The following is a 23,322-nucleotide window of genomic DNA, read 5'->3' as shown; positions in this document are numbered from 1 at the left end:
TAGTGTTTTCACTTAAAAGTTGGATATAGTTGTTTTATTTATTTATTGTAAATAGATTATGTTCTTATTACAGGCTATTCGGGTTACTCATGAGACCAGTGCACATGAAGGTCAGACTGAGGTATTTCACATTTCTTTTAAAAATGTTTCTGTGTGTAAATTTGACCTTATATTGTAGGTCCCCTGGCTTCGCAAAAGGTTTTGACTATTTTGGTTTTTCCTTAGAATTTGCTTATGCAACTGCAGCAGTCAGAGTGATAGCAAAAGGAATATTTTCCCAGGTTGCTAATGGATCCTTTCCCAGGTTGCAGATTGTGTATTCTTTGCTTTATTTAACAAGCAGCCTGTTTCTTCCCTCTCAGATTCTGGTGACTTCCACACACATCCAGATTTTAGCCTGTATGATTTTTGGGCATCACTGTCATGCCTAGCTTCCAGAAAGAAAGAAAAGAGGTGTTGCTCAGTGACCCTGTCTGAGCCACCAGACTGATCTTCACGTTTATGCTACAGGAAATTGTGCTGGGGTCACTTCTGACCCTTCCCTTGCCCCCTCCTCTGTTGACTTTATTCATTTCTGTCACCCATCCCTTCCCTCCACTTGTCTCAAGCCCTTACTCTCAAAGGAACTTTGTCAGAAAATACTCAGTCAGAATGAACAGAATTTTGTTAATTTGGTTGGTATATTTACAGCACCGGGAAACTGTACATTTCCTTCGTGTGTGACTTGAAATCGCACCTTTCAGAGGGTGATTATTTTGGAACCAGTGGAAGGGAAAAGGTCTGGGGGCAAAAGAGGGCAGTGAAGGAGAATGTGATAAAGTATGAAGTACTATTGCTAAAAATGTCATAATGAAACCCATTCTTTTATACATTAGTTTATATTAATAAGAAAACCAGGAAAAGTCACATTTTCACATATAGGATCATATCGCGTATTGGCTTTAAAAATACTTGGAAAAACTGCATAATTAAGAAGTTGGCTTTAGATTATTATTAAACCCTTTTAAAGGTAAGAATACTTTGATATTATGATACAGCTTTAATTCTTCTTTCAGACTGTGTGACTGTGGGTGTCTCACTAATTGAAACACTAAGTGTCCTTGTGATTGTCCCTTCTAAGCTGCTCTCAGCCTCTCCTTTCAAAGTTGTAGACTTGACTTTTACAAACAGCAGGTAGCTCTGAAAATAGTTCAGTGCTCCTGCTGTTTACGTGCTTGTGATGCTAAGAAGTTTGGGTTGCAGTGTTGCTGCTGATGAGGTGGACCGGTGTAAGATTATTTCACTTGCAGAGTATTCGTGGTGCCTTCTTTGAGTACTCTGGGGATCCTCATCCGAGTTATGGCTTTACTGCTTGAGTGATAGTCACATCTCTTTCTGTTCAGACTGAAACTTCGTCATCCTTTGTGATCTTGAATGCCAGTTGGCTGTCACGGGAATGGCCCACTGACATTTTAGAATGCTGTCTTTGTTTGAGGTTATTATCTGTACCTTCATTTCTGCCCTTCATTTTCCTACAGTTTTAATCCCATTACATTTCCTGAATCTAATTCAACTGGTGACTCCAACTTTTGTTTTCCTACTGCAGTGATTCTCAAAGTGGAGTGGAAAGAATGAGCATTTCTAGAGGGTGTTTGCCGGCCTTACTCCCAATGAAGTTAATCTCTTTTACCACTCTGTCATCTCTCACAGTTGGAGTCACTGTTAGAGCCCTCTCATTCATGTGCATTATGACTCTAAGACTTACTGTGTTGAAAAACAACAACAACAACAAAAAAAAAAAAAAAAAAAAACCCAGCTCCAGGACCATTCCTCCCCTTTCAATTCCTACCTCTTCACAGCTTCTCCAAACCCTCACTGCTATGGCTGTTTCTCTGAAAATATTTCTCTCTACCAATCTCTTATTTTATTGCTATTTTTTTCCTCTATAATTTCTCTTTATGAAAATAGTCCTTCTCTCAGCATATGCATTTCTGATTTCTGCTTAGCCTTCAAATTAGCATCAGTGTGACCCTTTACATAAAGCACTAATTATAACCTGGATATAATTTATCTATGCTGTACACTCTTTCATGTAACTTTAGTGTTTGCATTAATTTATTTTTATATTTTTAAAAGCTATTTAAAATGTATTTTTTCCAAGCCAAATATGGTGGTATAATTTTAGCTTACAATTTTAGCACTTTGACAGCTGAGGCAGGAGGAACAGAAATTTGAGATAACTTGATCTACACATTGAGTTGCAGGCTCACCTAGGCTGCATAGTGAGATCCTGTCCAAACAAAGATGTACATTTTCCTACATTCTAATAATTCTAGAATTAGGACCTGTTTGAACTGTTGTCATAATTTACTTGCTATCATTTCTACTTTAGTAGTATATAAAATGCCTCCTATAAATAGATGATACCTTAGCTTATGTGGTAGGGAATTTTATCTTTTGTTGTGGTTCTTAGGTGTAGGATTGATGTCTGGTTTATTTGTACATTTTAAATTATTCAGAACTGTTTCTTTGCACACAGGCTCAGTACATATTCACTTTTCCGGTATTAGGTTTGAAATGCCTTTAGTGGTGTGAAAACTTCTCACAGGCTAGGACTGTGGCTCAGTAGTTAAGAGCACTTACTGTTCTTCCGTTTCAGACCCATACCAGCTAGCTCACAGCTGACTGTCACTACAGTTCCAGGTGGTCCGATGCCCACTTCTACCCTATGTGGGTACCTATGTGTAGATGGTGCAGATACATAGAGTCACACATTCACCTTTAATCTCAGCACCTAGGGTAGTAGAGGCAGGGGAATCTCCGAGAGTTCTGACCCAGCCAGGTCTATATAGCAAGCTCCAGACTAGTAGGGATACACCATGAAACAAAAACCAAGAGACAAAAGTCTTGGGTTTTTTGGTTTTCTTTTTTCTTCTTCTTCTTCTTCTTCTTCTTCTTCTGTTTTGACGGGGGGGATTTGTACAGTAATGTTTTCACTAGAGCATAGTTAACATTTGTATATGAGTTCATTTCCTTGGTTTGTGAGGTTGATTTGTACATTACAATATGATCATACTAATAGCCCCTAGTAATTATATGATAATGACCTCTTGTCACTGAAGAAAAAACCCACACTGTATATCCTCTTGTATACTTAAAACCATCTGTAGATTACTTATTAATAGATATTAGATGTTAGGAAATATTAAGAAAAGAATATATAATAGAATTTTCAATTCTTGATTGGTTAAATCAATAGATGGATGGAGTTCATAGCAACATAGCTCTTTTTGTGTGTGTGTGTGTGTGTGTGTGTGTGTGTGTGTGTGTGTGCGCGTGCGTGTATTTTCGTGAGAGGCAGACAAACATACCCAATTAGAATCTAGTTGGTTTTTTACTTAGCCAGTGCATATTGTCAATGTAGGAGACATTATTAAGGTTGTATCTTTATTAATTGTGTAGATAGAGTTTATGGCTTCATTGCAAGCTTCATTGCAGACTGGTAAAGATGATTATGATTTTAAAATATCTTTTTTGTTTGTTTGTTTGTTTGTTTGTTTTGTTTTGGAAGGGGGATTTCAAGACAGGTTTCTCTGTAACTTTGGAGACTGTCCTGGAACTCACTTTATAGACCAGGCTGGCCTTAAATTCACAGAGATCCTCCTGCCTCTGCCTCCCAAGTGCTGGGACTAAAGGTGTGTGCTGTTTTTTATAATATCTTATTATTTTTATTTTGTGTGGACCTGCATGCCTGTGAGTGAATACCAGGTCATGTGTGTGGAGGTCACAGGCCATCTTTTTTGAAGTCGATTCTTTCCTTGCACTCTGTAAACATAGCAGAAATCTTTCCATTTAGCCCAAACCAATCCCTGCACACCTAAGGTGAAGTGCTCACTCTCATCTATAACCCTCTGAGGACTTTTTTGTCTTCTGTCCTCTGCTGTGAAAGAAAGGGCTATTAGTTTAGTTCATATGTAGAATTTAAATTCCTGATTACCTTAAAAGAGACAGACGGAAACAGCAAAATGTAGTTAAGGTGTGTAAATAGTTTGGTTCCCAGTACCCATGTCAGGTGGCTCAAGACCCTTGGGTAACTCTGTAGCACAAATTCTAATCGTTCTTAGTAATAAAAACTCAGAGTCAGATACTGGGGTGGGTGTGGGGGATGCTGAAAAATAGAGAAGCAAAGCAGCCAGCCATTAGCTTTCACCCGTTCCTGAGACCGAAGAAGGGGCAGCCCTGCTCTTAGACCGCAACCCCAGACTGCCTCCCTCAGACTGTCCTAGGAACCCTCAAACTGCCCTTTTCTCTTTTAAAGAGATGTAATCCTGTGTAGCCCAGGGTGGCCTTGAACTCACAGAGATCTACCTGCCTCTTCTCCCCAGTGCTGGGATTAAAGGTGTGCGCCACCACTGCCTGGCCTCTAGTGATCTTCAGGCAAGCTTTCTTTGTTACAGCATGAACAAAATATCACCAGCTCCCGCATTCCTGAAACCCTCTTGACCTCCTTGAATATCCGTACTCTGCTCGTTTTTAAATTTTACTTTACTTCCCACAACCTGTTTTCCTTATTTTGACAAGGCTTGAAGTTTTTGGAGGCCGTTTCGTTTCATTGTGTTCTTCCCTCCGAGAAACTCTGGACGGGCAGCCTCGCCCCCATGCCACCGCGTGGTCTCTCCCTCTCTGTTTCCTGTCCCTGCAGCCCGAATGGAGTCTGCACGCTCCTCTGGCCCCTCTTGTGCTTCGCTCTCCTTTTCCAGTCTCAGAAATGGGAACGCGAAGCTATTCCTGTAAGAGATCCATCTCCACTGAAGTCAGCAGTTCCCCTTTAGATCTAACTGGGTGTGCTTCCCCATCTAAAACTGCCTTAGGTGTAAAAACAGACTGGCTGACACCCACGGAGATGGCAAGGGTTACCCTTCCTGCACTCTGACTTTACAGAACACAGGGCAGTCGTAGGATAGAGGAATTTGTATATTTGGGGCTACCCTCAAATTGTAGGAAAAGAGTTTCTGAGACTTAATTTTAGGTAGCTTGACAGGTGCAAATTCCACGTCACATTAAACATTACAAACCGAAGTGCAGACACCATTGTTTGACCCGCGTGGGTGAGTGAGTGTCAAGGAATGTCTGGAGGCTGTGGGCGCGCTGGCGTGCTGAAGGAAGGCGCGCTGTGCACATTGCCTGTGGAGTCTGCAGTGCTAGTTTGCATTCTGTGTCTAGCCATGCTTCATTTCACTTCTTTGCCAACTGAACAGGGATAAGTTTTTTCTTTTGCATGTATCTGACCTGACTTTTCTATTCCTCTAATCCAGTGTATTGTGCTGAAATCTAACCTAAAATTTGCAGGAATTCATTTAGAGTTAAATTACAATTTTGATTTTAAGGTCTAGAAGCTTTCTATGAACATATGTCCACACAGACACATATGTGTCTTTAGAAACATATAATCTTTTTTTACTGTATTCAACATCCATAAAGAAGTTTTGGGGTTTTTTTCCCCCCAGGTACTGTTTTTTAAGACTCAGTGATAGTTCTGCTATTAAAAGAACAGTTTATTAATAGTTTATTAGTGAGTCATAAACATGATATAAGAAACTAAAATTATTTTTTTTAAAATAATTATTATGCTTTGTTCAGTTTATGGTATTTATTTCCAATATGTAACCACTCCTTTCTGAAGAGCTAGTTAGTTTCTGTTAAGACTTCTCTGAAAATAAATAAAAATCATAACAGTCAGTGTTGGGAATGTAACACAGTGGTAGAGCTTGTCCAGTGAGGGTTTCAGTTCAGCCTCCAGTACCAAAAAGAAAAGCAAATAAGGAGTAAAATTAGATTTCTTTATTCTGTTTAATGTGTATAAATGTTTTGTTTGTATGTATGTCTGGGAACCACATGCATGCTTGGGACCTGCGGAGGTCAGAAAGGGGCATTGGGTGCCCAGAGCTAGAGTTATGGATGGTACATGCTGCCATGTGAGTACTGGGAATCAAGTCCTCTGCGGAGTAAATGTGCAGCACACACGAGACTGAGACAGGAACTTGAGGCCAGCCAGGCATGTAGCGAGACCCCGTCTCAAACTCCCCTCCACTCCCACCTCTCACCAAAGTTACCATGAAATCTTACTGTAGTCCTTTGGTATTCATGTTATATGTGTTTTGGAATACAGTATTTAAGTAACTTTCATATTTGTGAAATAACATAATATAATATAGATTAATGACAAGTTTAAATGACCAAAATGTTTTGGCTGTAAGCCAAAATATACTTATTATATTGTAGCATTTTATAATAATTTAGATGTCATCTATCAGGCATTTGGTTTTTAACAGGGAAGTACTTTTAGGCAGGTCCTCTGCTCCCTTTTTAAAGTTCTGGATAATTTCATTTTCACCTTTATAGTAGTTCTAATTGCTTAGTTTTAAACTATCAAAAGAATACATTTTTTTTTTTTTTTTTTTTTTTTTGGTAAATGCATAGAGTGTGTGCATCTCATATGTTAAAGGGAGTTTTCCCTTTAAGGTCCAGGGATTTATGCTTTTATTTATGTCCTCTCTGCAGATATATATTGGACAATCAGAAGGAAATTAGAACTGTGTTTGGGAAGAGCAGGCAGAACTGGCAGCAGATGCATCTGTGACTCATAAATTGTTGGCATTGATGAAGTGAGCTAGTTGTCCATATTACAGAGGAGAGTGATGGCGAAGCCAGGTGTTAAAGAGCCAGTGTTGGGATTTGCCCCAGATAACCTTGTTCTTATATTACCCAGAATTAAGTAATAGTCGCTGCCAGGTAAATCATTGTTCCTAGATTAGCCAGAATTAGAGTAATTATAGCCATCATCATTACCCTTCTTCTTTCTTTTTTTCTTCTTTGAGTTTAAGTAAGAATCAGAATGTTTAGTTTTTTATTTTTTTAAATCAGTGTCTTTAATGCAATTCTGTTGAGAGAGTAGCACATTTTATTTTATCTTTATAATGTCTCTGGGTTTCTAGGAAGTGTTTCCTGGAGAACTATGGTTAAGACATATGTATACAGGTTTTACCTTATTTCTCTTGCCTTAGTGTTTGTTTGTTTGTGTCTTAACTAATTAAAGGTTTGTGTCTGACAGCATCATTTCTCAACAGTTCAGATTATTGTTAGCATTAAGATCTATGTATGATACTTTTAGCCATAATGCTGTTGTATACTTAATAGACTGTAGCTAGTAAAAACATGACTTTACATGTACTGAACAATAAAAAATTGCATGACTTCTTATTTTCACTTTATTACAGTAATCTGGAATCAAAGTGTAATATCCTTGAAGTATACAATATCCTTGCATGTTCTGTGTATAGTGGTATAGAAAAGTCTCATCGTACTATTGAGATACCAATGTAGTCTGCCATGGGACGTAGAATTCTATTAATTCAGCAGCAAACACTGCTGCTGTTAGTACTTTTAATTTGATAGTTGCTTATAAGAGAGAGATTATCATGAGCTATAAGCAACTATAAATAGAGTGAAAAGTTAGAGTTACTGCTCCAATATGTACATGTTCAAACGTTTATTTATTAGCCAAGCATGGAAATGCATACTTTTAATCCCTGCACTCAGGAAGCAGAGACAGGATCCCTGAGGTCAGCCTGGTCTACAGAGTCAGTTCCAGGACACCTAGGGCTGTACAGAGAAACCCTGTCTCAAAAAATAAAATAAACAAAAAAGTTAATTAAGCCCATAAGGCTGCTATTAGAGGCAGTAAGAGCCTGAATAAGAGACATTTGAATACACATTGAACATCCTAATCCAAGTTCAGAATCTGAAGTGGGGTTCTAACCAGGTACAGTTTCAAATCCAAAAGCTCTGGAATTGGAAACACTTTTGGATACGGATACGGGCTATTTAACCTGTTGTTACATTATGGGTAAGAAGGCAGGTTAATAGTATATGTTTTAATGCTGTAGAACGTTAGTCACACATATTGTGCCGGGTTATGACTTTCCCCCCACTCCTTCTTCTGTCACATAAGCTTACACTGAGGAATATGTGCAGAAAGAGAGCTAAAATCCTACATTAATATTATGACAATGTTTAGGCAAAAACACTATATCTTCATGTTTAGAAACAATTGTAATTTCTGGCTGGTGGGGTTGTTGTGGGAATACGTAACCTTTGTAGCTTAGGACATTTGGTATGTGCTATTGAATGTAAACTCTGGCTACTGCTGCCTGATCATTGTATAAGGACATCTGTGTGTTCATTAGGACATGTTTATAGTTACAGAAAACTAGGATACTCTAAAAGTGCAATGTCTTCAACGTGCATCATTTCTATGATAGAGCTCTTTAAAGACTAACATATTGTGTTGGAAAACGTTGTGGAGATCCTACTATTTGAGGAACCCTGTGCTTGATGTACAGTAGGACTGAGGAACTACCAATGACAGACGTTGAACGGGAACAATGAAAGCACCAGAAGTTCTAATGTCAGGATGAGGGGATAGCTTGAAGAAAGACCTCAGGCACAAGCTCTGGGCAAAGGTAAAGCTTTTCATGGAGCAAGAACTGAAAAATAGACTCCACTAACGCAGCACAATGGGAATGCTGGGTTTTAACCCACTGTTGTACTGAGGGCAACTTTACCGAAAACAAAGCTAGAAAGAAAGCTCAACCTCTGGGTGGATTAGAAGACTCTTTCCTTAGACACTGACATCTTGATGGTGCATGCCCATTCCGAAATGTAGATACAACTTACCTCTGTCTCTCATACATAATTTGATCAAAAATTGCATGGAAAAGAAAAGGTATATCAACACTGTTAGGAGACAAAACAGTCAGCAGAATGAAGCTTAGATAAAATGTAGATGTTGGAGCTGTCAAAGAATGTATAATAATGGCATTAAAAGTTAAAGTGGACAAGATGGGCAACATATATCAGCAGTGGAGATTGTGAGCAGAGTTGGAAATTATAAGAGACAATTAAGTGGACTTGCTAGTATCAAAAATAAGGGCCACAGGTGAAGAATGCCTTTAACAATTTACAGTAGAATCAGAAAAACTGAGGAGGAAAAAAAAAAAAAAAAAAAAACAAGACTCATGGCACTTGGCCTGGGGAGATAGCTCAGTGGGTAAAGTGATTGCTCTGCAAGCCTGAGCTCCACAGAACCCACGGAAAAGCCAGCTGTGCATCACAAGTCTACAATCCCAGTGTTCCTTGGTGAGATGGGAAGCAGACACAGGGGAATCTTTGGAAGCTCATGAGCCCCTAGCATGGTGTATGGAACAGAAAATAATAAGAGACCACCTCAGACCAGGTGAAAGATGTGGACCAATGACCAAGGTTTTCTTAAGTCCTGCCATGATGATGCATATGTGTGAATTCGCACACATTTGAGAAAAGGTTCAGTGAACTTCATAACAAATCACTAAAAGTTACTTAAGTAACTTCACCTACAAAAAAAAAAGTCTGTTGCGCACGAGAAAACAGAAGAGCATCTCGGAGCTGTGCACAGTCTCTAATGGTTAATATGTGGAAGTGGAATCCTGGAGACAGGCAGAGAGGTAAGAGGGAGACAATGGGTAAGTGAGGACTTTGGATATAATACACCGGAAGAATCGATGGTTAACTGTTTTTTTCAAAAATAACTGAAGACATCACACCACATAAGAACTTTACAGACTGTAGAATAAATATTCCTGTCATGAGGCATCCTCCCAGATATCAGATACTCATATATTCATACTTAGGAAAACAAAAGATAAGTGAAAAATGTTCAGTCTACTCAGAGGACCCAGAAGAAACAGGAATATTAGATGCCGATAAGCAAAGAATTATGGCAGATTTGTCATCAGAAAGTACGCAAGTTAGAACACAGTAAGGTACTATTTTTAAAGTACTGAAAGAATTTGGTTAAAGAAAGCTTTTTAAATGGAGAAACAAAACTTTATAACAACAAAAATGAAGAGAACTTATTCCCGGTTTATTTCCACTATAAGAACTATGTAAGAATTTCTTCGTGCAGAAACATTGTTGATAACAGGAAGAAATTTGGACCTATGCAGCAATTGAAGATGGGACAAGTAAAGGTAATTAAAAATGTGTTTTTTAAAGAATTATTGTTAACCGTGTGTGTGTGTGTGTGTGTGTGTGTGTGTGTGTGTGTGTGTGTTGCACACAAACATGCGTGTGCGTGCATGCATGATTGCAGGTACTAGCAGAAAAGAAACCAAGGCATCAGGTCCCACTGGAACTAGAATTGAGGTGACTGAGCTGTCTGACATGGGTGCTGAGAATGAACAAGAACAAGTAAGTATTAACACCTGAGCTGTCTTTCCAGCTACATTTTTTTTTTTTTTTTTTACTTTTAATTGCACTGAAAGGTAATTGTGTAGCTGGGCACAGTGGTAATCACTGGTATCCCAGCGGTTAGGAGCTGAGACAGGAGGATCTCACATATGATGTCATCTAGGACTTCATAGTGAGACATTAGCTCCAAAAACAAAAAATGAAGCCTGAATTGTCTAAATAAACACAGTAACCAAATATTGAAAATTTATGCCATATATAAAAATATTTTCTTCACTGTACAAAGAATGGAGAAAATACTTGGATAATATTGTAAGGTTCTAATACTGTGCATCAAGTTGTGTGTTATTATTTGAAGAACACAGCAGCTGGGTAGTGGTACACATCTTTAATTCCAGCATTAGGGAGGCAGAGGCAGGTGGAGTTCGTGTGAATTCAAGGCCATGCTGGTCTACAAAGCAAGTTCCAGGACAGCCAGGGCTACACAGAGAAACCCTGTCTTGAAAACCAAACAAAAACAACAATAAAAAGAACAGCATGAATAAAGAAACTGTAAATCATAAGATAATTGCTAAAATAGATTTTTTTAAAGTATAAACATACCTATAAAAGAAGTAGAGTCACAAAAATAATTTTTTTGTTTATTTTTTTATTTATTTTATATAACCAAATCCATTTAAATGAAAACATTTATAGACAATATTTGGGAATTTGGGCGTCGTTTTTTCCAAACTACTTTCTGCTGGTAAGGGGCACTGTCATGGGGGATTCTAAGAAGATTCAGAAACAGCTGGACAAATTTTTTAAAGTTATAGTGGAACAAAGAATAAATGGAAAAAGCAAGACTAACAATGTAGATATTATAATACAACCATAGGGGGAAAATGACATACAGTTAAAATGTGTATGCCATTTAAATGTAGACCTGTAAGTCAGAAGAAAGATTATCAACTTAGTTGAAAAATGTGGCTCAACTATATGGTGTCTCCAAGAGGGTCATTTTAAATAAAATGCACAGAAAATTGACAGTTAACATATAGGAAAAGAAGGCTGGAGAGATGATGACCCCATAATTAAGAACACTTACTGTTCTTTTAAGGAATTCTAATTTGGCTCTCGGTACCCACATCTTGCTCTGGTATCCCACACCCTCTTCTGGCATCTGTAGGAAACTGCACGTGTGCCATGTACACTCACATACACAATTTAAAATAATAAGAACATTTTTTTTTTTTTTTTTAAGCAAATGTTACGTCGTAAAGACAAAGACTTACGTCTGGAAAATCCTGTCTCACCCCCTCCCCCAAAGTAGCCTGTACTAAGATCTACAGACATGACTTCGTTATTCTTTAAATGATGCAGTACAATAACTTTCCATGGGTTGATATTGTATTGTATGTTATAAGAGGTAATTGAGCTGACGTTGAGTATGTAGGAAGATACATGCAGGTTATATGGAAGTACTAATACAAGATTTTATATAAGGTATTTGACTCTCCACAGATTTCTCTATCCTAGTGCTTCTGTAGCCCTTCTTCATGGAGATGATGAGGCATTTGTGCTTATGGGTGAAAATATTGGATTCCACACCCACAAATGGGTCCTATTTACCCTCAGATAGTCTCAGGAGAAAGATTATGAGGAAAGGCAGTGTAAGTACAAATGGTAGAGCATACGGAACATCAAGGACATACTCTGGATATTCCCTTACCATTTGTGTTTTTGTAACTTCGTAAGTCTGAAATTAGTAGAATGTTTTTAAAAACAGAAGGATGAGGCCATTGATTCCTAAAGGTGTGCATGTAGTAAGAATCTTAAAGCAGTGAGAGTGGTGGCCTCTCGGACAGAGTGCTTGTTTGCCTTCTACCTGTTGTGAAGCAGGGGCCTCCTCCAACATCATGTCCCTCTCCTGCCACGCAGCCTACTGCATACGCCGCACCCTTCCGGGTCCTCTTTATTGTCCTCCTTGTGCCACGAATGGTAAAATGGTACCTAACCTAGAAATCCCATGGGAAAAATAACAGCCTTACTAGATTGAAAGAGGAAAATCAAGTCCCAGACCCATTCTTGAACATGTTCTACTTGTTCCTCTCTCTCTCTCTCTCTCTCTCTCTGTGTGTGTGTGTGTGTGTGTGTGTGTGTGTGTGTGTGTGTGTGTCTGCCCTCGCACTACCAACCTCGCATCATTATTTCAGTGTGTAGCTGTGGTATGATACTGGGGTTCTTCCCCCTGATTCTTAGAAGATAGTTTTTCTCCACTACTCTTTAGTCTCACCTTCATCTTACTCTTTACTCCGTTTTCCCGTTTCATTAATTTGCCTTTTCTCTCCTTCCCTTTGCCTCTCATTGGAGTGAATTCAGATTGAATGCACCAGTCTGTGACAGCAAACACTATCCTATTCACTTATATTCCCATATGTAGTCAAGTATGGGATTCCTGTATATATTTCTGGTGGATGATTAATACTATGAATGCTGGTTAATATGCTAAACTTTTTTTAAATGTCCATGGGGGAAATGACAGTTTTGTTTTAGTCTAGTGTGTAACTTACATAGAGTAAAAGTAACAACAAGGAAGAACAGATTTTTAAGGGTCTGAAGAGTTTTAGAGATCATTTCAAGCTAAAGTCACTTTCCCAATGTCATAACTGAAATGTATTACCACCCAAGAACTGACAACTCTGTTCTTTTTATTTCTTCTTTATTTGTTAGGCTAGAAATAAATCTAACATGCTATTGCTGTCTGTTGAAGGTGACAATTATAAGATGCCTGGATTACCACAAGTTTTACATCCTGTATATTTGGGGAGTTATCCCTAGTATGTACCCTTACGATAATTACACCTGGCTCACTATAACCTAGTGTAATAAAAGCTGTTCCCAGACCCTTCTCTTAGCCACATAGGCTCTGTGCTGGTAACCAGACCACTGAGCTCTAGAACCTCATGTCTTGGGTTTAGCTGAAGTCCTCTCAGCATGCTGCCAGCATGGCCTAGGTTCTGTCACTCCATCCGTTTGTGCTCTGCTTGCTCTGATTTGTACAATGTGAATGCAGTTGTTACTGGGAGATTAATGAACTGATAGAAATGTGGCATTCAGAGAGTACCTGGAGCACACATCTTATATAATGTTCCTGTTTACTCAAAAGATGGGCAAGAGGCTGTAATGCCTTCCTTGTAACTTGTCAGCTAATGACAAGGATTGTTAGTTGAGTCAGGTCATAATCTTCAGAGGGGTTAGTTTGACTCTTGTTTATAATTTTAAGGGTTTATTTCCCTCATTAGAGTTGATACTCTGTTTTTACCAATGCCTACTATGATTTGGGTTTCTTTCCACTTTTGTCCTTTATGTGACTTGTCTCTGTTACGTGGATTTTGTGTGTTACATTTTTAAAGCCAGATATTATATATAGTGATACTATTTTAGTGGCTTTTAAATCTTTAGTTTCATGAGTCTGTGCAATGAAAATGAGGCTATGTAAATTTTCAGATATGCACTTACGAAGTTATGTAATACAACCTTGTGCTTGGTTATAAATTCCCACTTTACCCATTTTAAGCAACATTCATATGTGATCTTCTACTAGAATACAATTATTAAAAGTACTCGGCCATATGAATACAAGTATGACCATACGTTGCTTTTAAGAATAAATGATCACCCAGTAACGTGGTCTAAGTAAAGTATTCTCTCTTTTAATTATGTAGTCCTCCTCGCCATCCTCATCACAGCCTCATTCTAGCCACTGCAGAACGAAGGCCTCATCATTGTGTCACCATGCATCCCTGCCCTGGGTCAAACGTAACCATGTAGGCCCTGCAAAGGCTACCAGTCCATCTCTCCGTCTTCGTCGCTGGCGACCCTTCTTACGCCTACCATCTTTGGGTCTCCATTCTGTTGTAAGTGTAGTCAATCTTCCATCTCTTCTCCCAGTGACAAGGGCAGTCTTTTTGTTTGTGTGTTTGTTTTTCCTTAAGTGTCTCCAGTCTTTAAAGTGCTTTTCTCTTGGGTCACTTAACCATTAGCTTTTTCTATCCCAGTAAGATTGCAAGCATCCCTCCATGCTCTGCAGTCTGGCTTGACTTTTGCCTGTGCCTTGGTGAGCCTCCATCTTTCCACTCCATAGCCTGTGAATGTAAGGGTACATTGCCTGGTGATGAATACTGATTGGCATTTGTGATAACACTAAGTTCCTATGAATTGTTAAAGTGAGTGTGTGTTTCCTTACCCTTCGGCTCTCTGGCTTCACGTAGATAACTTAGGTCAACAAATGCTATGTGCCCTCTCAGTTCTTTGTCATCCGTTCTTTTATATTATTTGTCATGTTTCTGAGCATGAATAGTCTCTTGCCATGCTCTGGGTCACTTCGCTTACTCTGTCCTCAATCTACATCCTTCATGGTGTAGCATGTTGCATCTAAGCTATTTTACTCTTTGATGTGGCTCAGGTACTTGGTTTAATCTTGATCCAATCTTTCCTGCCAATTCAGTTTCTAAAGGTCTTTTCCAAGTAGGAGGTGGAGATTTGCTCCTTGTGTATTGATATAGGCATCTTACAGTTATTATTTCTCTTGTAAGCTAAAAGTATCAGCCAGCTATTATATATGCATATACATAAGGCCTTAAATATCCACGCTGACAGAATTCCAGACGTTCTCATACATTAAAACGAACTGCAGAATAAAGCGACCGCACTCTTGTCTTTGTGTTCTAAGGTACTGAAGGCAGTGGCTGTGGTTGACAGAGCCCATCTAGAAGTGCAGTATCTGAATGCGTTGGTGTGTGCCACATATCCATAGAAACTTGTCGTTTCTATAAATCATTACAGCATTTGAAGCGAGAGGAAGTGAAAAGATGCATACATTTTAACACTCAAAACCAGTTAAATGTCAATTCCCCACCACACACACACTTCTCGCCCCTCATTTATCCTTTTAAAGCTGCTTTCAAACTATCAAGGCAACAGTTTTCTTTAAGCAGTTGCTGCTACTGAATATCAGTATGGTCATCACATAGTTTCTATCTGTGCTGATATCCACAGTCTGCTTATTAGTCTCTCTCTCTTTCTCCCTCTCTCCCCCTCTCCCCCTCCCTCCCTCTTCCTGTCCTTCCCCCTCCCTCCCTCCTTCCCTCCCTTCACCAGATTACAGCATTCATTTGTCATTTTTATTTATTCATCCATTTGATATTTGTGCTTCTCTGCTGTACTGTTTGACACAGTGAGAGATGAAGGTGAATTAGAAGAAGAGTACAATCTAATACATTCTGACCTAGGGGCAATAGTATGAATAATTTCTTCTATATTTAAAAATTATAAACATAAATGAGCATCTTATTTGGCATTTCCAGCTTTTGTGTGTGTGTGTATTGTTGTATGTTGCTACATCTTAATCCCATTGTCTTATCACTTAAGATCATGGACTGGAGCTGCATTGCATGAGTTGTGGTCGAGGGGCCATCACTTGTTAGCCATCCAAATATGCTACTTAAGACCTTTCTTCTCTGTGTTCTTAAGTGTATGGTGTATACAAACATATAAACCTACCTGAGTGGATTTGTGGGATTAATTGGCCAATACAAATATAGCATTCCATCAGTACCTGGTATAGATTAAGTGCCCTATAGTTATACCTTAAACCTTTTTCTAATTTAAAATTTATGTTTAGTTATTAGTAAATCCATTGATAATTTGTTTAGTTCTTTGGGATTAATGAGAAGCAAGTTGAGGATTTAAAAGATAGAGAAACATAGACAAAACTTAACAGTCTATAGCTTCTGTTTTTCATATGTGCTACAGTTGTTTGCTAAATATTTTTGGACAGGAAGACATGCTGGAACTTGCTGCTCACTTTCTCTTGGGTTTCCTGGAACACTTGTTGGGCAGTTGGATGATTGCAGATGTTAGTCTCTCAGACTAATGAAATTGGCCAAAGTAGTAATGAGGCTTTGAGGAAAGTTGAAACACTGACCTTTTATGACAAGTCGGAAGTCCGTTCATACTACTTTTTGTTTTAAGACAGGATCTCACTGTGCATCTCAGGCTATCCTCAAAGTCTTGATCGGCAGCCTTAGCCTGTCAGGTGCTGCAGTTATAGGCCTGTGCCAACACACCTGGCTTGAGATTTGTATTTTAATGTTCACTTTTACTTAAAGGGTCATTGGTGCATAATTTTGATACATAAAATTTGACGCTTGTCTACATTTGTGATGATGTATTAATATTATAACAATACATAAGGTTTATATAGTATTCACAAATATTTTCACAGTCTCATTTAAACTTCAGGGAGGTGGGGCTGGAGAAATGGCTCACTGGTTAAGAATACAGGTTGCTCTTTCAAAGGACTGGTGCTCAATTCCCAATACCCACAAGGTGGCTCACAACCTTCTAGAACTCCAGCCAGGGGATCAGACACTCCCTTCTGACCTTTGCAGTCACTTCATGCATATGGTACACAGACATGCATGCAGGAAAAACACCAGACAGGTGAAAGAAAAATAAAGTTAAAAAAATAAAAATGAACAACTTAAATTCCCGCTGAGTCAACTTCAGCTATAAGCTTAATACTCATTTAAATCTCAAAACAGATAAGAAACCCAAAGGTCCTAGGGATTGGGTACACATTCAAGTCCCAACTCCAGTTGAAGGTTTTTAAGGTCTAGTGACCTTGCACCTTACTGGCAAATATGCAAAATGGAAGCTATATGATGCTTAGCTCTTAATGGAAATTGTTCAAGTAGTTTATGTATGGAAACAATAACTCAGAGGCTTCAGATACTTGATATTCTTTAAATATTGTCATATTGTCATTACAATAAGATTCTCTGTGAAGGGATTCCTTGTAGTATTTCTGTTTTTTAATGAACTTAAAATGATTTGCCTTGGCTCAGCCTTGAAAAGACCAGATTCTCTTCTAGTCACTGATAAAATGATACAAAATTGAGTAATCACAAATATTTTTTTGGATAGAGAAGAAATTCATTATCATTGAGTTTAAATATTTGAAGAACTATTAGATTCAAGAAGGATTAGGCTTTGTTCCAACATAATGGAAAACATGAGAAATATTTTAGCCTCAATGAGACATGACTCTACAGAACTGTCAAATTAGTGGGATAGATTATCTCAGAACATAATAGCAGTTCCCTGTCATTAGATTGACTGTAGTAAGGAGGAGTACAGTAATGGAGTGATAATAAAACTATATAACTCTGATTCATACCAACTATGGAATTCTTTAGTTGTAGACTGAAAGAATGAGAGTTTGTTTTCATATCTGTTTATGAAGACTTCCACGCATAACTGAAGGGAAAACATTTCAGAAGAATAAGATTAAATAAGTCATTATGCCAGTAAACATTTAGAGGCATTCTGTATGCCTTACAAAATAAAGTAGTAATGAGTAAAAAACTAATGGTTATTCTTTAACTGTAATTTCTATATCAAAGACATTTACATTAAACTATTGAAAAAATATATACATATATATATTTGAAGGTGAAAATAACCTTTTGAGTTATAAGATACAGTGTTACTAAAGTATGTTTGGTAATATTAAAATAATTTGATTTAAGCTACTTGTAAATTTTTGCTTTATACAATTGAAGTTCCATTGCATTTAACTGTGATTGCACTTCATTTCAATTTATTTAGATTTGGTAAATAGCTAACACATTTAATATGTATCATAAAATGCCAGTTTGTGTGTCAAATGTGCAAGAAATGTGAATGTTGCTTGTTCATTAAGAGTTAAAGAAAAGAAGAAAGAATTGTAGGTTACAGTTTATTTTATGTTAATTTTTTTCTTTTCTCCAGTTATAATCATTACGACTATTTCCTTACATCTACTCATTTAATAAGCTGTTTGAATCTAGAGTGCTTCTTTACACTGCATTGTTAAAAACATGAGATATTTTAAGTTCAGGCTACAGATAGCTCACTCTCTGGTGTCCTAAAATTTAACTTCAAAAGAGCTCCTAACTTCACGAATTAAGGAAACTGTCTTAATGTTCATATTTTGAAGTTTTAAATTAGTTCACTCATTCATTTAATTGAACAGTGTACATTGTGCATATGCTGTACACACGTACAGTGTCTTATGCTCAACACTGAGATTTCCAGGTTAAACAAAATGTTCTGTTTGCAGATTAGGTGAGACTAAACAATGTGTTTTCCTTGTTGATGATGAACATGGTGTCACAAACATATATATATATATAGCCACTCTGTGCATCATATCAGTAATTGACCTTGAATATATTGAGTAAATGTTGTCTTCTGTCACTTGATATTATTTATATACACTTATTTATACTTGATTGATTGCTTAACTACTAATGTACATAATTTATTTTTCCCTCCTATTCCAGGCACCAAGTATAGATGAAAAAGTAGATCTTCATTTTATTGCGTTAGTTCATGTAGATGGGCATCTCTATGAATTAGGTAAGAACTATTTTAATTTATCCTGGGGAGAGGAATAACCAGACTCTACTTGTTGTAAATGGGACTGTGCCCACTTTGTTTACTGAAATTGATAGAGAAATAGTAAATACAGTGTATAACCAGAGATTATAAAACTGATGCTGGCATTGAAAGTGAGAGAATTTATAGAGAGTAACATCTAAGATACTTGGAAAACAACTGTGAGAAGGAAAGAGTTGTAGTAAAATCTCAGTGGGACAGGGTGCGCTGGAGAGAAGGTTCAACAGTTAAGAGCACTGGCTGCCTCCTAGAGCTCCCAGGTCCAATTCCCATCACCCATATGGTGGCTCAAAGGGATCTGTAACTCCATTTCCAAGGGATCTGATATGACGCTCTCTTCTGGTTTCCGCAGGTACCAGGCATGCACGTGGTGCACAGATATACATGCAGACAAAAGACTCATATATAAAACAAAATAATAATCAAAACAAAACCTCTCAGTTTGGTTGCTCAAATTGTTCTCTGAGCCTAAAGGCCAGTGGGTCAGTTGGAAGGAAAGACATACATTAAAGTTAAACTCAGGCCGGAGAGGCTGTTCAGAGGTTAAGACACATGCTGTTCAGCTCACACCTATGACTCCAGATCCAAGGACTATTTTACCCTCCATGTGTGCACACACACACATACACACACATGCACACATACACACACACACACACACACATTAACATCTTAAAAATATATAGAACTGTATATATTAGAGACCTTTTGAGATTAGCATTTTTAAAGTGAGTTTAAAGAAATCTAGAAATGTAAAGAAAGCCAGAGTCTTGGAAGTGTTGTAGAGAATTGGGGTAGGTGCAAAACAAATAAATGTGCACAGTTGCTGATTCCTTCAGCAGAAATAGACTGTTAACCCAATGGGAATGACATTAATAGTCCTAATAAATTCAAAAAGAATGTTGAGCAAGCTGAACAATACATACCGAATTTGTGATTAAAAGTAGAGATTAAGAGAATATATATTTTTTAATAAACAGCTATTTAAAAATCACTGCTGGTTCTTGGGATTGCACTGAGGCCCTCCTATGTGCTAGGCAAGCAGTCTGCTACTGAGCTCTTCATCCTGTATAATCTTGTTTTTGTGACCATCTGATTGTAGGATGATGCAGGGGATTCCTACATGACAGTTGCTTGGCATTGTTACTTATTTACTCTTTACTAAGTTGTGAGGTTAACTGATGAAAAGGACAAGTTATTTCTGGTTTTCAGTAATCATTTCTTTTCCTTGAGGCCTCAGTAAGTTCCTAATATATGTAAAGATGAATCACTCCTTCTGCAAATTGGAGTTCTGTGGTAGATCCTAAGTAGACAGAATAAACTTACTTTAAAAAATGTTAACTGATGAATCTAAAAGTAACGTAGAAAAGTCGTAGTTTGGAATAATTTTGGATATTTGTGGAAATTAGAACAATGCATGTTGGGTTTCCATTTACCTTTCTCCTAGGTTTGCCAGATCCTGTTAGTATTTTTGAAACATTTGATAATATATTACAGACGTGATGCTGTAGTATTCTTTAATACCTCTTTATATTTCCTTAAAAGAAGTGGATACTTTTCTGTGTGACTGCCGTACGAAATCGGCATTGATGCATTATTACGTAGGGAGCTGGATATACGTTTATCTCAGTAATGCCACTTAGGGGTTCAGATGTCAACCCAGGATTATGGCCATGTTCTGTATCTTGGCTCCCTGAATCTCAAAAGTTTTTCAACCTTTTATTGTCTTTCCTGTTGTTGACATTTATTTTTAAGAGGATAGGACAGGTACTTTTAGGTTTTCCTTCCATCTGGGTTGTCTGCTCTTTGCTATGATGTGTGCATTTTGGGCAAGAATGTAACAACAGTGCTGCTCTAGTCTTTCTAGTCACTGGATCAGGCCATTTGCCCATCCCTGTCATTTCTGATGATGCTAGCTTTTATCACTTGATTAGTGAGTGTCTGGTTTTCATACGACAATGTGAATTAATAATTACTCTATGCTTATTAGTAAATAAGCAATATTAGATGTTATTTTAGGAAATCCTTTGAGACTATGTAAATATGTAATCTCTCATCATGTTATCCACTCTCTTCTTTTTAGATAGAGTCTAACTATATATATCCCTGACTCTCTTCAGACTCACAGAGATGTGCTTTCCTCTACCTCGCAAGTGTTAGGATTAAAGGTGTGTGTCACTGTGCCTGGCCAGTGATTACCATTCTTAACAGATATATGAAAATAGAGCCAAGCCTGGTGATGCAGGCCTGAGATCCTAGCTACTGAGGAGGCTGGGGCAGGAGGATCATAAGGTCAAATCTTATGTGGCTTACTGAGTGAACTCAAGGGCAGTCTGGTCAATGTAGTGAGTTTCCAGTTCAAATCAAAAGAGGATCAAGGACAGAGCTCAGTGAGAGTGTTTTCTAGCATATTTGGAGCACTTGGGTCAGTCCCCAGCACTTCAGTGTCAATGACAAACCCAACTGAAGTGCATAAAGCAGAAAATTGATATTTGAAGGTAGACAGATGTATCTTAGTTAAAATGTGTGCTGTAAATACCAGGGAACTGTTAAGCAGTAACCCAGAGAAGCCCCACTGATGCATTAAGGAAAGAAATCACAGCTGTGTAAAGTACTTAATTTGAAATGAAGAAACCCAGAAGCAGAAGCCGCCCCTGCTTGGGGTTGGTGTTAATCCAAATGCATGATTACTTTACATGTGAATATACTAATTGTGATATTTGTGGGAAGCTAAAGCCATAGGTTACATATTTGAAAAGCCTTGTTTTAAGATATATTACTTAAACTTAAAACTCTTCCTGATTGGCTGTAAGAGAGGAAATGGAAGGTAAGATACATTGTCTGGTAAAAACAAGGAAGAATTTACCTATTTGTCTATTTCCACAGATGGACGGAAACCGTTTCCAATTAACCATGGGAAAACTAGTGAGGAGACGTTGTTAGAGGTAATAGTGAAAAAAGTATCCTGGTTTAACCTTTCCTGACCTTCTTGTCCTCTGGAAACTTCTTGAAAGATGGCCATGGTTTTCTCTTTGTGGAGGCTTCTTGGGTCTTGATCTTTTCAGAAAATCCCCAAGCAAAATTCTGAATTAGTTTTAAAGCTATGCAAGCAAGAGGCTTCCAGCACCCTGTGTGAACAAGCTTTTAAGTTTGAAAAAGAGAAAAATGAGTTGCTTTGACAAAGGTCATATCCCATTGAATCCAAGATACCATTAGCTGTGGCTTGATCCTAATTATAGAGATCTTTTAATGAAACAAGTTGTGTGTCTTAGTGTCAAGGAATTATGTGATTTTCAGGTTAAAGGTTGTTTCTTAAATTTTGTTTAGTTCTGAGACAGGGTCTTGTTATGTAGACAGAACTGGCTGGCCTGAAAGCTGGCTGTGTGGACCAGGCTGAATTCTGCCTCCTGAGGATTGAGATTAGAGGTTGTATAACCACACCTCATGGGTGAAAAGGTTTTGAAAATCACCCCAAAGAAGAGTATTAATCACCTGGGTTTCATAGCAGACATTAATAACCACGGCTACATGGGAATAAATTAGAAAAGAAGAATGGGAATTGACCTATCTGACTATGGAGTGAGTGTAAGATCAGCCTGGACCACTTGGTGGGACCCTAAATATGGGAAGGGGACAGGACTTGAGTAAAGGGCTTGCAAGACTCTGGTTTTGATCCTCGTCCTGGAAGGCTAAGCAAATTAGTTACCTCCTGATTATTCCTTGACATTTTTAGTTTTCATTTGATAATGGAAAAAGAAGTGTTCAGTATAATATTAGTGTGACTTAGAAAAATACAGCATTTATAAACTGAAAACTTAAACTTTCCTCCCATAGGATGCCATAGAAGTTTGCAAGAAGTTCATGGAACGTGACCCCGATGAGTTAAGATTTAATGCAATTGCTCTCTCGGCAGCATAGCTTCTCGACAGAAACACCAAATACTGTATTATTTGCAAGAAAAAAAATCTGCTGCCATAACTAACTCAAAATTTTTGATATTTTCATTAACTTGACTGTTTAAACTTTATGTGAATAAACTTTGACATTACCTGTGTTTTGTGTTGTTTTTACTGCAACTTAAAGGTCAGTTCTTTGTTTCCTTTCCCCTGTAATAGATTTATCTAGTTGCAGTACTGGCAAAAGCCTTCTTACTCTATGAGGACAGCAGGCACACTGTCTGCCCCCAGGGTGAATGCACATTACGTTTTATATACTTCCTTAGTTATGTTGAGAGTTTACTTGTAATAAGATGGTAACTATTCTAGGCTCAGGACTTAGCAGCTGTGAACACTGTGGACTGATGCCACAGTCGTGGAGATAATATTCTCGTGATAGGTAGCAAACACATAAAGGGCAGGCAGGGCAGCGATGGAGTTGGCACGCAGGGTTTGTGCTGGACAGTAACTGAATGGTCTTAGAACTAACTCCCTGACAAGGGAGGCGTCTGTGAAAAGCTGACCAAAGGCGAGAGTGTGGGTGGGCAGGAGCAGGAAGTAATCATCGCAGCATCTTAAAACTGTGATGGGACCTGACAGAAGGGTCACAAGGCCTACGTATAAGAAGTGATGGAAG

The 23,322-nt window shown here is 38.0% G+C and overlaps 1 protein-coding gene across 3 annotated transcripts in view; it reads left to right on the top strand.

Moving 5' to 3' along the window:
• Uchl3 (ubiquitin C-terminal hydrolase L3) overlaps window positions 1–22,804 on the top strand; it is a 31,523-nt gene extending 8,719 nt beyond the window's left edge. For 2 of the 3 annotated variants that reach the window (XM_051195283.1, XM_051195282.1), the window contains 5 exons: window positions 74–121; window positions 13,974–14,165; window positions 18,636–18,711; window positions 21,637–21,695; window positions 22,585–22,804. In XM_051195283.1, the coding sequence (XP_051051240.1) occupies window positions 74–121; window positions 13,974–14,165; window positions 18,636–18,711; window positions 21,637–21,695; window positions 22,585–22,668 (459 nt within the window). In that variant the 3' untranslated portion in view covers window positions 22,669–22,804. The remainder of the gene's footprint in view (window positions 1–73; window positions 122–13,973; window positions 14,166–18,635; window positions 18,712–21,636; window positions 21,696–22,584) is intronic. The other variant, XM_051195284.1, reaches the window with a different exon arrangement.
• The last annotated feature ends 518 nt before the right edge of the window (window positions 22,805–23,322 follow it).

Source organism: Phodopus roborovskii, unplaced genomic scaffold (genome assembly GCF_943737965.1).
Source record: "Phodopus roborovskii unplaced genomic scaffold, PHOROB, whole genome shotgun sequence".
In the NCBI taxonomy this organism is placed as follows: Eukaryota; Metazoa; Chordata; class Mammalia; order Rodentia; family Cricetidae; genus Phodopus; species Phodopus roborovskii.
Note: the sequence above shows the minus strand (reverse complement) of the source record. Positions and strands in the feature narration are given on the sequence as shown.